The sequence below is a fragment of the Benincasa hispida genome, chromosome 3 (assembly GCF_009727055.1).
Source record: "Benincasa hispida cultivar B227 chromosome 3, ASM972705v1, whole genome shotgun sequence".
Taxonomy (NCBI): Eukaryota; Viridiplantae; Streptophyta; class Magnoliopsida; order Cucurbitales; family Cucurbitaceae; genus Benincasa; species Benincasa hispida.
The window spans coordinates 16350657-16364969 of NC_052351.1; the positions used below are offsets into that span (position 1 = coordinate 16350657).

A 14313-nucleotide genomic window follows, 5' to 3' on the forward strand; every position below is an offset into this window, starting at 1 on the left:
AGAACCAAATAGAAACTCCTACTTAAGTTTCAGGACCAAATATGTATTTTACCAAAATAATAATTCATTGATAGCCAAAGTTTTTTGTTTTTTTTTTTTTTTTGTCAATAAACTTTTACAATTTGTTTACACAAAGACTTGATTGAGATCTTTTTGAGGGGAATTTCAAATAATAGAGGAAAATGAAATTAATATTGAGAAAATAAATACGTTAATAATTAGTTGAGGCACGGATATCTTGCTCTCTTTAAGAAGATTCAAACCCTCCATAATGTGTGATGTATCTCTTTATAATATCAACCACCGTGCAATAAATATTTTTATGGTCTGTCCCCCTTAGGATACAACAATCCAACCGAAACGTTGTGTAGGTCAAACTATTTTGCACTGAAAGGTTGAGCTCAAAGCTCCACAATTAAGAACACTCTTCTTTTGGCCAATTGCTCTCAAAGAGCTAATGAGAGAAAGATAAGAGGGAGATATATATATATATATATATTGTGTAAGTTGTGTGTCTCGAGGGAAAGATGCTACCACTATTTATACTCAAATTTAGATTTAGATTTTTAATGTTCATAATAAATAACATCTAAATTCAAGTGCGTTAAACTTTTATTTAAGTATATAAATCAAGTACATTAACATCTATTTCTTTAACTCAATTAAAACTCCAAGAGAAAGTTGTTAAATATTGAAAATGTAACAACATTCCCCTCATTCATTTTAAATATTCAAAATAGGTATCAAAATAATATTGGCCAAAAGAAAGATAATCATGCATCATAAAAGGTGTGACTTTGTATTAAATCTTTAGTGAAATAATAATCTCTATTCAAGTGTTAGTAGTGGTTTCTAACCTGAATTATAACGGTTATTGGGGAGATAGAAAACTTATTATCCACACATAATTATCTCGGTGTTGATATGAGATTTATTGGTTAGCACTTTAAAGTCTCGTGCATATCATGAGATTTCATGAGTGTATTGAGAATAAGCCCCATATTGTCGTAGAGAGTGGCTCCACTCTCACACCCATATAAGTAAAATTTGTCAAGGGTACTCCTATAACATAACACACCCCGCTCATAAGAGCTACAAATTTTATTAAGAATTTAATGAAAAACTCATCCCCTCACATCCTTATAGGATAATGCACTCACATCATAGGGAGGATTAAAATGACTCATGACAATTATAAGGGCTTTAATCACTAGGTGAGCATTCTTATATATGACTCATGACAATTATAAGGGCTTTAACTCCATCCCTCTCGATGTGTTCCAGACGACCCTTTCTCTAGTTAAGGCCTTTGTTAATGGATCTGCAAGATTATCACAAGATTTAATGTAATTCACACTAATGATCCCTTACTCAAATAAGATCTCACAGTATTTTGTTTTCTTCTTATAGGTTTGAATTTATCGTTATAAAAATGATTTTTTACTCTACCAATTGTGGCAGTGCTATCACAATTTATCAAGATAGGAGGTATTGATTTCTCCCACATTGGAAATTTATATAATAAATCTCTTAACTAACTTGCTTCCTCGCAAATAGAAGCTAAAGCAATAAGCTCTGCTTCCATGGTGGAGTTGACAACAATGGTCCGTTTTTTAGATTTTCAACAAATAGTACAACCTCCCAAGGTAAAAGTATATCATGTAGTAGATAGAAAATCACCTAGACAATGTATTCTAGTCGACATAAAAAAATTCTTTAATTGCAGTAGGATATTTTTTATAAAGTAAGCCAATGCTCTCTACCTGGATTACTTGTAAGTCTGCTAAGAACTCCTACTGCATATGCAATGTCAGTCCTTGTACAATGAGTTGCATATCGTAGGCTACCAATCACACTAGCATACTCTTGATTAGTTACATCACTTTCATTTTCAATGGGAAATAAGTGAACACTTGAATCAAATAGAGTGGACACATGTTTACAATCAAAATAATTATATTTTCGGAGTATTTTCTCGATATAATGTGAATGGTCAAGAAGAAATTCATCCGAATTTTTTATTTTATATATAGAATAAAATTAGCCTCATCAAGATCTTTCATATCAAAATGACTACTCAACAACTTTTTTGATTCATTTATAACAAAATTATTTGAGCAAAAAATCAGTAAATCATCAACATAAGGCTAAAATAATAACATGGGAATCTTTCCATGATTTATAACAGTTGCACTTGTCAAATTCATTTGGTTTATAACCATTATTTAACTTGCAAGAATCAAAATTTTCATGCCACTTCTTTGGAGTTTGCTTTAAGCCATATAGGAATTTAGTAAATTTACACATTTTGTTCTCTTGTCCAGGTTCTATAAAACCTTCAAGTGGGTCCATGTAAATTTCTTCTTCTAAATCACCATTTAAAAAAGTTGTTTTTCACATCCATTTGATTAATATTCATATAAAAAATTGCAGCAATTGCAATTAACAATCTAATGGATATGATTATTGTAGCCGGAGAAAAGGTATTAAAGAAGTCTAAATTTTCCTTTTGTTTAAAATCTTTTGCGACAAATTTAGCTTTATACTTGTCTATGCTACCATCTGGTTTCAAAATTTTTTTCTCAAGACCCATTTACACCTAATAATTTTACAACTTGGTGGTAAATCAACTAGTTTCCAAATTTTATTAGAAATTAGTGATTGCATCTCATGGTTCACAACCTATTTCCAGAAAATTGCATCTAGAGATGTTAAAGATATTAAAGTTTCTTGCAAAGAAATTGATGTTTTCTGAACATTATAAACATAAAAATCAGAACCAAAATCTTTCACAATTCTAACTCTTTTATTCCTCCTCAATTCAAATGAAGAATTATTGTCATTATTATCTCTAGGAATCGAGGAACCAAATTTAGAAATTTATTCATTGCTTTGAACCCACTATTTCTTGACTTGAAGGAAAATTTTCTTCATGAAAAAATTGCATTATTTGATTAAAAAATCACATTAGGTTCAATATAAGAAATCTATAGGTTGTACTATTAATTACATATCTAAGAAGAACAAAAGTGCTAGTTTTAGATCCTAATTTTGGTCTTTTAGGATCTATTAGTCTTATAAAAGCTAAACATCCCCAAACTATCCCAAATTTGGCTAGTGATAATGTTTTGTGGCACTCTATTTAACATATGACAAGCAGTCAAAATCGCTTCACCCATAAGATTAAAAGATGTACATGATTCTAGTGGCATAACATTCATTGAACCAATTAAGGTTATATTTTTCCTCTCTACTACTTCATTGGAAGCAGGAGAATATAGGGAGTAGTCTCACAAAATTATTCCTAATGATTCAACATATGAATCAAGTTCAAATGATTCATATTCTTGACCTCTATCACTTCTAGCTCTTTTGTTTTTTTTTACCAAATTGATTTTCAACTTCGAGGAGAATTTTTTTTAAATTCTCAAATACATCACTTTTATTTTTTAATAAAAAAACATAAGTATATTTTGAGAAATCATCAATAAAAGTGGTAAAGTATCTATTTCCTCTTTTAGTTAAAATTACTTAAAATTCACACAAATACGTGTGACTTAATTTCAATAATTTAGTATTTCTTTCTACACTTTTATGAGGTTCTTTTGTGATCTTAGCTTTACTGCATGGTTTAAACTTCTCAAAATTATTTTTTAAGCTAAGAATTAATCCAAGGCTACTTATTATCCCCAAATATTTACTATTTGTATGACATAAACGAGCATGCCAAAATTTTAAAGAAGAAAGCATATAAACTGAACTGGTAGATAGCTTTATTGATATTCTCAATGTTTAATTTGAACATTCTATCACAGACATAACCTTTCCCAATAAAAATTTCCTTTTTGTTATCACATACTCATCAAATTCCATAGTATGTTTAAAGTTAGCTTTATTAAGAAGACAACTCGACATTAAATTCTTCCTCATGGAGGATGTGTAAAGCACATTTTTCAAAACCATAACCCTTCCAGATGTGAATTTTAAATCAATCTCACCAATTCCTAAAATTTAAGTGGTATGATAATCACCCAGCATTATTATTTTAGGCTCCTCAAAAGAAATATAAACTTTGAACCAAATTTTGTCATAACAGATATGCCTTGTTGACTCTAGAGTCAGGCAACACTTTGAACCATACAAATATCACTTATCATAGCCACAAATGGCTCTTCGGTAACATTGACCTGTGGCACAGGTCCTTGTTTTCAAAGTTTGCAAACTCGAACAATATGCCCACTTTTGCCACAAACAAAATAAATTGATTTAGAGTGTTGAGGATGTGTTTGGTTCTTATTCACTTAGTCTGGATATCTTTTATTAGAAAATTGAGATTTATTATTTTCTTTCATATTATTCTTCTTTAGCTTTAAATGACTATTGTTAGGAATTTGATCATTAAATTATCATTAGAAAAGATTAGGTTTAGCTTTATGAAATTTTCATTACCTTCTTGAATCAAAGCATCTTGCCCCCTTACCTCTTCTCTACATGAATGTGAATAATTAATACTTCCAGAGAGATTTTCTTTTGCTTATAACACATATTTTTCTGAAATTCTCTCCATGATTGTGGAAGTTTATCAATTATGCCAACAACAATAAGATTGTCTCAAATCTTAATTCCTTCATATGCTACTTTAGCTACTATCATCTGAAAGTTTTGTGCTTGCTCTACTACAGATTTTTCATCCACCATTTGAAAGCGAAAGACGCGACTTGCAATATATTTTTTTGTACATGTTTCTTCAATATCATATTTACTCTAGTAAGCTTTCCATATTTTTTTGGCAAAAGTGAATATAGTATCATAATAATCATAAAAATGATCAACAAGACAATGTAGAAGATAATACCGACATTTGTACTCATCTTTCTCATACTTATCAATTTTCTCTTGGTGTTCCATGAACTCATAAGATCCATGGTTTCAGTATCAATCTTCTTTGGAATTTTTCTGTGAGGACATAAGCTACTTTGAGAAGATTAAGGTAGAACAACACTTTCTCTTTCTATCTCTTAAAATGTGCTCCCTTAAATTGAATTGGCTTGTTGAGATCTCTAACATTTTCATCTGATTTCTCAATAGTAAACTCCATCTTTGAATCTCCTTAAAATTGATGGTAGAATTTCAAATAATAGAAAAAAATGAAGTTAATATTGAGAAAACGAATACATTAACAATTAGGTTGAGGCGCAGATATCTCACTCTCTTTAAGAAGGTTCAAGCCCTCTATGGTGCATATTGTATCTCTTTATAATATCAACCATCAGTGCAACACATTTCTTTGGCCTGTCCCCTCCAGGATACAACCACCCAACTGAAACGTTGTATAACTCAAACTACTCTGCACTGAAAAATTGAGCTCAAAGCTCCGCAAGAAGTAATGAAAGGAAGATATAATTTTCTTTTTCGGTTCAAGTTGTGTGTCTTGAGGGAAAGATACTACCAGTATTTATACTCAAATTTAGATCTTGATTTTTAATATTTATATATTCAAGTGGGTTAAACTTTCTATTTAAGTATATAAATCAAGTCTGTTAACGTCTCCTTTTGAACTCAGTTGAAACTCTAAAAGCAAGTTGTTACATTTTGAAAATGTAAAAGGTTAATTAAATAATTTCAAGAGATGAAAGCCAAATTGAAATTACCAGTAAGATTGAAAATTCGTTTGATATAATTAGAAGGGGGAGAAGAAAAAACCTACGTAATTTTCAAACCTATGTAATTTTGAAAATTCGTTTGATGTAATTTTATGTAATTGATATAATCAATTACATAAAATAATTGAACAAAAACATAGTCCAGGATAATTGCAATCTCAACTCATTAATTTCTATGTAATTGATGCTTCCCCAAAACAGGAGGCAAATTCTCTTTTAGCTTTCCCCTCCAAATTATATCAGGATATGGGGTCAATGATTATATACAAAAGTCAACGCTCTAAAAACTATTACATACACGTAGTTGACTTCTTCATAGTTATTATTATTTTTTTACAACATAGGAGGAAGGAATCAAACCTTTAATTTTGAGATCGATAGTACAAATTTCAAGCCAACTGAGATATGCTCCGCTTGACTTCATAATTGCTTATTTAGGAAATGTAAACATGAATAACTTTAAAATAATTAAAATAATTATCTAAATCATTCAAAATTAATTTTGATTTTACAAAGATTATACACATAAAATGAAACAGTAAATTGATTATGAATGACTAAAGATATGTCTAAAAGTAATTTTAATCATTTTAAAATTACATTCGAATTTGAAAATGAAATCATGTACTAGAATTAAATACAAGTGTGGGAATTAAAAATTCAAAATTTTGACTTCTACCACATCAGAACTATGCATATATAAATATACTTTTTGAATAATGAAATTAAGTACTCGAAACAAATTAGAAAACACGATGTTAGAAAGAATATGCTCAAGAATCTACTTTATAGCCATTATATTTCAAGCTTTCTTATGTTTACAACCCACTTCCAAAATTCTAATAATAATATTTATAAAATAAGAGTAGTCTTTAAAAAAAACGCATGCATGGAACAAAGAGTAAAGTTGTTAGCCTAAAAACTTGTTGGGTTTAAAGAGCCGTTAAATTATCTTTAATCTAAAAATTTACTAAGTTAAAAGAGTCACTTAATTGAAAGATCTCGAATATAAGAAGTTAAAAAATCATGAAATTGATGTTTTTTTAGTCATAAATCCATGAACTCCTAGGACCGAACAATAAAGGGAGTTAAGAGCTTCACTTCCTATACTCTTACTTTTTAACCAACGCCGCCCTAAAAGTCCAAAAAAATTGAATACTTCCTTACCACAGAAAGCCTAAAGAAACAGGCTCTATTTACAAAATAGAATATCATGCAAAGAATTCACATTAATGCTAAAGGATTACACAGGGAGCCATTTATCCTAGCTAATCTAAAAAAACCACCACTATTAGCACCAGATTCAAAATTCCCCCTTAAAAATCTTGTTGAAATTCATCCAGATTTCCTAATAATAATTAACACAAGATTTCCCTTTTTCCTCAAAGAGGCCATAATTTACCTGCCTGAATCCCCCCCCAAAAAAAAAAATAAAAAAAAGAAAAAAAGAAAAAAAGAAGAAGAAAAAACAAACCCTTCTGAACAGAGCAACATAACCCAATTAAGTCCTCCTTGTTACTTTACCAAACGGTTTCATTCTCTTAGTATTTTGATTCTCAAGTGTATTATCATGTTTGAATTGGCAATTAACGCCATTTCGACACCCTTTTGGGCTATTAAAGTAAATGCATTGTTTCTGAATCTTGGGTTTCAAGTTTTCTGCTTTCATCTCATTTACCATATTCAGATTATGATGATTGTAATTATTGCCATCTTGTTGTCCAAGTTTCTGTTTCTTAAAGTCCCTCTGGTCTCCATGTTGTCTAACTAAGTTCTTATAGTAGCTAAGATCCTTCATTTGCTGAGCTTCTCTTCTCACTGAACTTACCAGAGAGATGTTTGACTGCGCGGGAATTAAACCTATTTCGGAATAGTTCCCGGCATTTCGTACGGTAATTTTTACCTTGTTAGGATCTGGAACAGGTATGTTGCTGGGAACTGCGACTAGATTTACATCAGACGTAGGAATATTACTCATCTGAGGAAGAGCAGCAGTGACTCTCGACGGGAGTGCGTTCCACAATCCTGGTATTGTATTGGATTTTGGAAGAGACAACGAAAGTGATTCACTCACAGGCTTTGACAAAGATATTGGTGGAATCTCTGAGACTGCTACAGATAGAGGGTTATTGGACAAATTCTGGATCATTTTTGGGTCACTGAAAATTTTAATAAGCAAATTCGTGTCGATCAGGCTTCCCTGCTCCATGCTTTTCGTTAATACCGCATATGCAGTAGACGCAGCAACGGCTACATCCACACCGACATTAGGTAACTTCTCAATTGGCTTTTCACCTGCAGCAGACGTTTCAATGGTACTTACAGGGATTGAAGGTTCCAACTGAAAGTAGGAAACCTTCGGGGGAGAGCTCGTAGAGAAGTTCCCTGCAACAGCCGAATCTGAACCTAAATCTTCACACTCATCTTCTTCAATAGGAATAATAGGGACAAGAGGTGTGAGGCTATCGTCGTAAAGCTCGTCTTCAATATCAGTAGAAACAGTTGCACTATACAGACCAAAGAAAGAAGGAAATTATTACATAAGGCTGATGTTAACACAATAATGAGCGTGTTCCCGAATTGATGTCAAAAACAAAAGAATGAAATTACCCTGGAGGAATAGCAGACACTCGGGGATAAACTGCTTCGAGCAATCTCATTTCCCTCAACTTCTGAGATTCTACCTCTTTACTTTCTTCTCCTGCTCTCACACACCAGTTGGGATTCATAACAAACTGTACGGAGAGATGATATTGCAATTTTGACATATTGGAAGAAGTGAAAATGTTACACATCAGAAGAAGATGCAAGCAGACATACATTACATAGCCATGTGAAGTGAACAGAAATATCAAATAGGGCTCACCTTGAGAGGGCAGTTCCACTTAACCAAAGGGTTGCAGGACATATCTGCCAATTGGTTCCCCAAAGGAGTAACCTCAAATCCGGGAGGGCAATCGTTAGACTCGGCAGTATAAGGATGCAACATCCAGGGAGTTTTTACTTGGAGATGATCTGGAGATTTTAGGCCAACTTTTGAAGGACAGTCCTCTGATGAGAATAGCTTCACCTATTTAAAACCATAGATATTCACCTTAATTCTAAATATCAATATACTTAAATTGGCATGAGTTACACAACCAGAAGTATAGGAGGAAAATTCCAAAAGATAATAACTCTTACAACCTAATTGGAAGTTAAATCAGTAAGGAAAACCATTAAACTAATGAATATCAACATTTGTTGAATCATTCTGCAAAATCTAATCATTTAAGTATGACATTGTGTAACATTTCAAGCTCCAATCAATGCAGCACCCTATTAAGGCACTGCCTCCATTCGAACCAAAGCCTCCATCAATGGCGTACTTAAGCAAGTACCTTGTCACTCTCAGAATGACAAAAAGTGAACCAGAAAGTGTTCATATAATGCAAGAAATAGACATTCAATCAATCACATCTGAGAAGAAGCCATTAAGTTTTGGGGGAAAAAGACAAGAATATTTTCTGAAAAAGTGATAATAACAAAAGAATATTGGATGAAAATGTGTCTGTGCAGCTACATGCTCAGATTACAAATCAAATGGTCTCAGCCTCAGGAACATAAGAAGGAAAAGGGTTGGTTTCTACCTATAACTATATAATAACACTTAAAAATGTGCATTCTAGGGGGGGGAATAAGAAGTTTTCCTAAACTGCAAATGAGTGGCCTTAATATTTCCACACTGAGCTTTGTTTTGGCCTCCCAGCCACATCTTCAAAAGGCAGAAGTCTGCAGCAGGTGACTTAACAACCTAGGATGACTGATTGATTGAAGATATCTTTATTGGTTCTCATAATAATTTATCCAAAATTCAAATACTCCAAGAAAACAGATCATTAAAATGGGGAAAAAGAAAGTTTGACACGGTTGAGTTTCTTCTATATCTGTTCTATATGTTTGAGTTTTTTCAAAGAAACAAAATGATAATTCTTCCAATAAAGGTTCCGCTTTTACTTCTTCTTGAAGAAATTCACAAAACCCATTTGTATTCCCCGCATATACTTTGTTGTTTTTCTTTCTTTATTATTAATTTTTGGATTATTGATCATGAACAATAACTTGTAGTTTTAATGCACACGGATCATTTCTCTTAAATATTTGGTCGCCAGAAGCTTTGATTACAATTTGTACTTGAAACTATAATCTGAAACCGATTGTTATTTCGTCAATCTTTAACAAACCAGGTTTTAGATTAACATCGTATCTTCAAGAACGCCTCTCAGATCGTTCGAACGGACTGCGGTCGATCTAATTCCGTAAATGTGAGCAAATGTATTAATCATTTATAGCCCAATCGATAATTCGTTCACAATCTTAAATTCTTAATTACTTAATCAACGCAGCGAGCGATATTAATTAGAACTGTTTGTTTGTTATCAAGATAACGAATTTATTAGCACAAAAATGTTGTTAATGGCTCCGATTTTTGGAAAAACATTGTCCCAAAGATTTAATTTCTAAAATGACCTAAATTGATATGATCAAATTCATCAAGGAGAAAACGTCAACTTAAAATCAATAAGAAAAGTGGTTCGATTAGAGGTTTTGTCAAAAGTATATTAGTTTTAGAGATTTTGTAAGGAAACCAGACTTCGATTAGAAGATATTACGATTATACCTGACAAAGATTAACTCCATGAGCCCATGAAACACCCTTTGATTTCCTCGACCGCTTCATCTCTAAATCTCAGATCAAAGACGCTCTAACTCAAAATCGTTTCGCTTCAAAATTACCAATAATGTTCCAGATTATAAAGCATATAACCAAATAACCGATGGGTTACGAAGGGGAAAATCTACTTACAAACGAAGATTTGTTTTATCTGAAAAAAAAAACAATAATAAAACTCAATCTTTAAGGTCGATCCGATAGTAAGGTTCTGATTCAGAACATTAAAATCGAAACGATGACGATGAAGAAAATAGAATGATATTAAAAAATCAGATGACTAAGGGAAATGGGAGAAAGAAATGGTACGCTGCAAAAGAGGAACCCTAGAACCGACCCTATTGAGTCGACAGCGATTAAGATTCGTTGGGGCTTCTATCTTTTCTATATATATATTAACGTTACAAAATACCCCTTAGTTTTAGAAGTAGGTTTTAATTAGGAAAATTGCACAAACTATCCTTGTGGTTTGTTGCAAATGCATAGATGTTTAATTTGATTGATTACTCTCTAAATTATGTGGTTATTTTCTAATTAACTTTTAATTTTATGAATTAACCCTATTAGTTTGTTAAAATTTTACAATTATCAATTCTCGTTTCAGTGCGAGTGTTTGATGGCCTTGACCTCTATCTTAGAAAATTTGTAAGGATGGACCAAAAATTGGGTCCAAAATGTCAAATGACCCATTTTTAAAAAATAATGTCAATTGACCCTCTATTAATATCATCGTCATACCAAATTACATAAATTGCCCTTACACCAGCCTCACGAGGTAAATCTCGCTCTCGTCTGATTAAACGCGCTCGCTCTCACTTGAAATTCCTTGGTTTGATGTGATTGCTCGTCAGTGTACTGTTGATTTGACAATTTTCACAATGGAAGCCTCAAATCAATTTTATAATACCTAAACATAATACAATGGTGATTTCTTTAAACTCTATACTCCATTTCAAAGGTGATTACTTCTCTGGTTTTTTTACAGTGTTTTGTTGAATGAAGATTTTTCGAACAGGGATTTCCAAGACGAGGTTTTCTTAGAAAGGAACAACTTTTTCAGAAAGGTGAATTATTTTGAGTTTGTTTAATTATTTTTATGTGTTATTTCTGGAAAGGTAGCATTACGAAATTTTGTATTGGGAGAGAGTAAGAAAGAGGAAGAGTAAGAGAGAGAGCGAGAGTACACTTCAATTGCTTGTACAGCTTAATGACAAATGTTCTCTTGCTTTGTAGGATGACAAAAAAGTGTCTATTTATTCGATTTAAAGGTGATTGGGATGAGAATGAAAGTTTGTATATTGGGGGATAGTTGAAAGGAATCGTTGTGCCTCATACATTGAATTATAAAGAACTTAAATCTTGCATTTACAGGGTTACAAAAGTCAGTTTTTCAGAGTTTGATCTTATCCTAAAAGTTAAATATAATCTTGAATTTGAAGCCCCTCCACAATGCATAATGGATGATGATGATGTTCACTTCCTTCTTTTGCGAGAAGAGCTTAGTAGACTTCAGATAACTGTAACGTTGAAATCTAAACAGGACGAAAGGGTTGAAATGAGGTTTGGAAATGTGAGTTATGATGATACGGCTGTAGACAGACAATACGAGGAATCATATCAGTTTCTTCGGGAAGAGGATGATATTCTATTGTCTACCAACACTGATATTCCATTGTCTACCAACACTGTACCATCAACATTCGATTATATAGATTGTGGTCGTTCAGTGGATGTGAATGAGCAACCAGCAGGATTGAATGAAATGGATCGTGATCATGGAGATGTGCATCGTTCTACAGCAGCTTCAGTGGTTCCACCATCTGTGTCTTTAAGTCATAGGACATAGTTGATTATGCCTGGCACCTCTTCATCTGGGACAGAGGATGTTAAAGTTGGTCAACTATTTTTGAGCAAAAAGGACTTGAAAATGAGATTATCAATTCTGTCCATCAACAGAAATTTTGAATTTAAGGTCAGGAAATCAACCAAATCACTGTTCACTGTCAATGCATTGGGGAGACATGTAAGTGGAGCCTTCGTGCAGTCAAAATGGAAGGGTCTAATATATTCAAGATCAAAAAGTACTGCAGTTCGCACACATGTTCCATTGGAATTTTGAATCACGACCATAGACAAGCAAATGCTACGGTTGTTGGTCAGCTCATCAAAGATAAATTCACGGGAATAGGACGTATTTATAAACCTTGTCATATCATTGAGGATATGAGGAGAGATTATGGCGTGAACATAAGTTATGATAAAGCGTGGCGTGCAAGGGAAGCCGCGTATGATCTCACTAGAGGTACTCCAGAATACTCATACTCCATACTACATGCTTATGGAGAAGCGCTAAAAATAGAGAATCCGGGTACAGTCTTTGAGATTGGACTTGAAGATGAGGTGCATTTCAAGTATATGTTTATGGCATTAGGACCTTGTATTAGAGGTTTTGCAAGCTTTCGGCCTTGTATTATTGTTGATGGGCCACACTTGAAAGGAAATACAAAGGTATCATATTGGTTGCAGTTTCTATGGATGGGAACAATCAATTATATCCACTAGCATATGCAATAGTGGACAATGAAACCGATCAATCATGGAAATGGTTTATATCAAACTTGAAATGCAGTATCAAAGAACCCGATAATCTGGTGTATGTGTCTGATCGGATGGTATCTATCGGCAATGCTATTCGTGCATTTTTTCCCACAGCATTTCATGGATTGTGCATATGGTATATAGAACAGAATCTGGTTACAAACTTTAAGGATAACATGGTTGTTGAGATATTTAAAGATGCAGTAAGGGCATTTCACATGACAGAGTTCCAGATAAAATGGGACAAACTCTGCAGTTTTAAAGACGGTGCTATCACGAAATATTTGGAAGACATCGGTCTTCAAAGGTGGACACGAGTTTACTAAATAGAACAAAGATATGATAACATGACATCCAACAATGCAGAGTATTTCAATTCCTTAACTAAAGAGTATCGACTAATGCCCATAGTATGCTTGATTGAACATGTTAGAGGAATGCTCCAATCGTGGTTCTATGAACGGAGGAATTACTAGACATCTCAAATGACATTGCACTCTGATTACTGTGAAACCCGATTGGCAAGTGAAGTCGATAAGGGCAGACGGTATCGGGTGGAGCCTATTGATTGTTATCGGGTACACGTGCGAGATAATCGATTGGACGATATTGTCAATCTTCACACGAAAGAATGCACGTGTAAGGAATTTAACTCACTTGGTATCCTATGTTCGCATGCAATTGTTGCTGCCAAGGAAAGAATATACCCATCCACAGTCTTTGCAGTTGATTTTATACAGTGGACTCTCTAATGACTGCGTATGCGGAGCCTATAAATCCACTTGGTCACATGTCTGAATGGAAAAGACCTTCTGGAGTTTGTGAGAGTGAGAAGCTCTCTCTGAACATCTTGCATTCTCTCACAATCTCGCTCTCTCAATCTTTGGACTTTGAACCTTGAACCATATAATATTCTAAGCTCAATTATGCATGTTCTGATAAAATTCCGATATTGAACTTTGAACTTTGAACTTACATAAAAAATACATGTTCAATTATACAATCAAAAGAGTAGTAGCTCCATTATACATAAAAAATGCATGTTCTGATAAAATTCTGATATTGAACTTTGAACTTTCATAAAAAATATATGTTCAATTATACAATGAATGTTTTTACATACATAAAAAAATAAATGAATGTTTTTACATACATAAAAAATAAATGTTTTTACATAGATGTATTTTTTATGAGCAAACACTCCATATTTTTTATGTGTATAGAATATATATTTTTTATTGTGTATTTTATTTATGTAAAAACATTTACTTTTTATGTATGTAAAAACATTCATTTATTTTTTATGTATATAAAAACATTCATTGTATAATTGAACATATA

General features: G+C 32.8%; 1 protein-coding gene across 2 annotated transcripts; it reads right to left on the bottom strand.

The window, feature by feature from the left end:
* Positions 1-6858: 6858 nt before the first annotated feature.
* Positions 6859-10751, bottom strand: LOC120074696 (zinc finger CCCH domain-containing protein 6-like). 2 transcript variants are annotated; one of them, XM_039027912.1, is made up of 5 exons: positions 10684-10751; positions 10324-10528; positions 8530-8733; positions 8274-8398; positions 6859-8170 (listed from the first exon to the last, which is right to left on the bottom strand). In XM_039027912.1, the coding sequence occupies exons 2-5, from the start codon at positions 10381-10383 to the stop codon at positions 7165-7167; spliced, it is 1395 nt and encodes a 464-aa protein (XP_038883840.1). In that variant the 5' UTR covers positions 10384-10528; positions 10684-10751; the 3' UTR covers positions 6859-7164. The 2 variants fall into 2 exon arrangements, with proteins under 2 accessions (XP_038883840.1, XP_038883839.1); XM_039027911.1 differs by having other exon boundaries at positions 10324-10735.
* Positions 10752-14313: the final 3562 nt, after the last annotated feature.

Bases quoted from the DNA above. Each gene is read 5' to 3' on its own strand.
- LOC120074696 (XM_039027912.1), bottom strand. From the start codon at position 10,383: ATGAAGCGGTCGAGGAAATCAAAGGGTGTTTCATGGGCTCATGGAGTT. The intron at 8,734-10,323 runs GTATAATCGTAA...GGTTTTAAATAG, and splicing joins ATGGAGTTAATCTTTGTCAG to GTGAAGCTATTCTCATCAGA. The intron at 8,171-8,273 runs GTAATTTCATTC...TGGTCTGTATAG, and splicing joins GTGTCTGCTATTCCTCCAGG to TGCAACTGTTTCTACTGATA.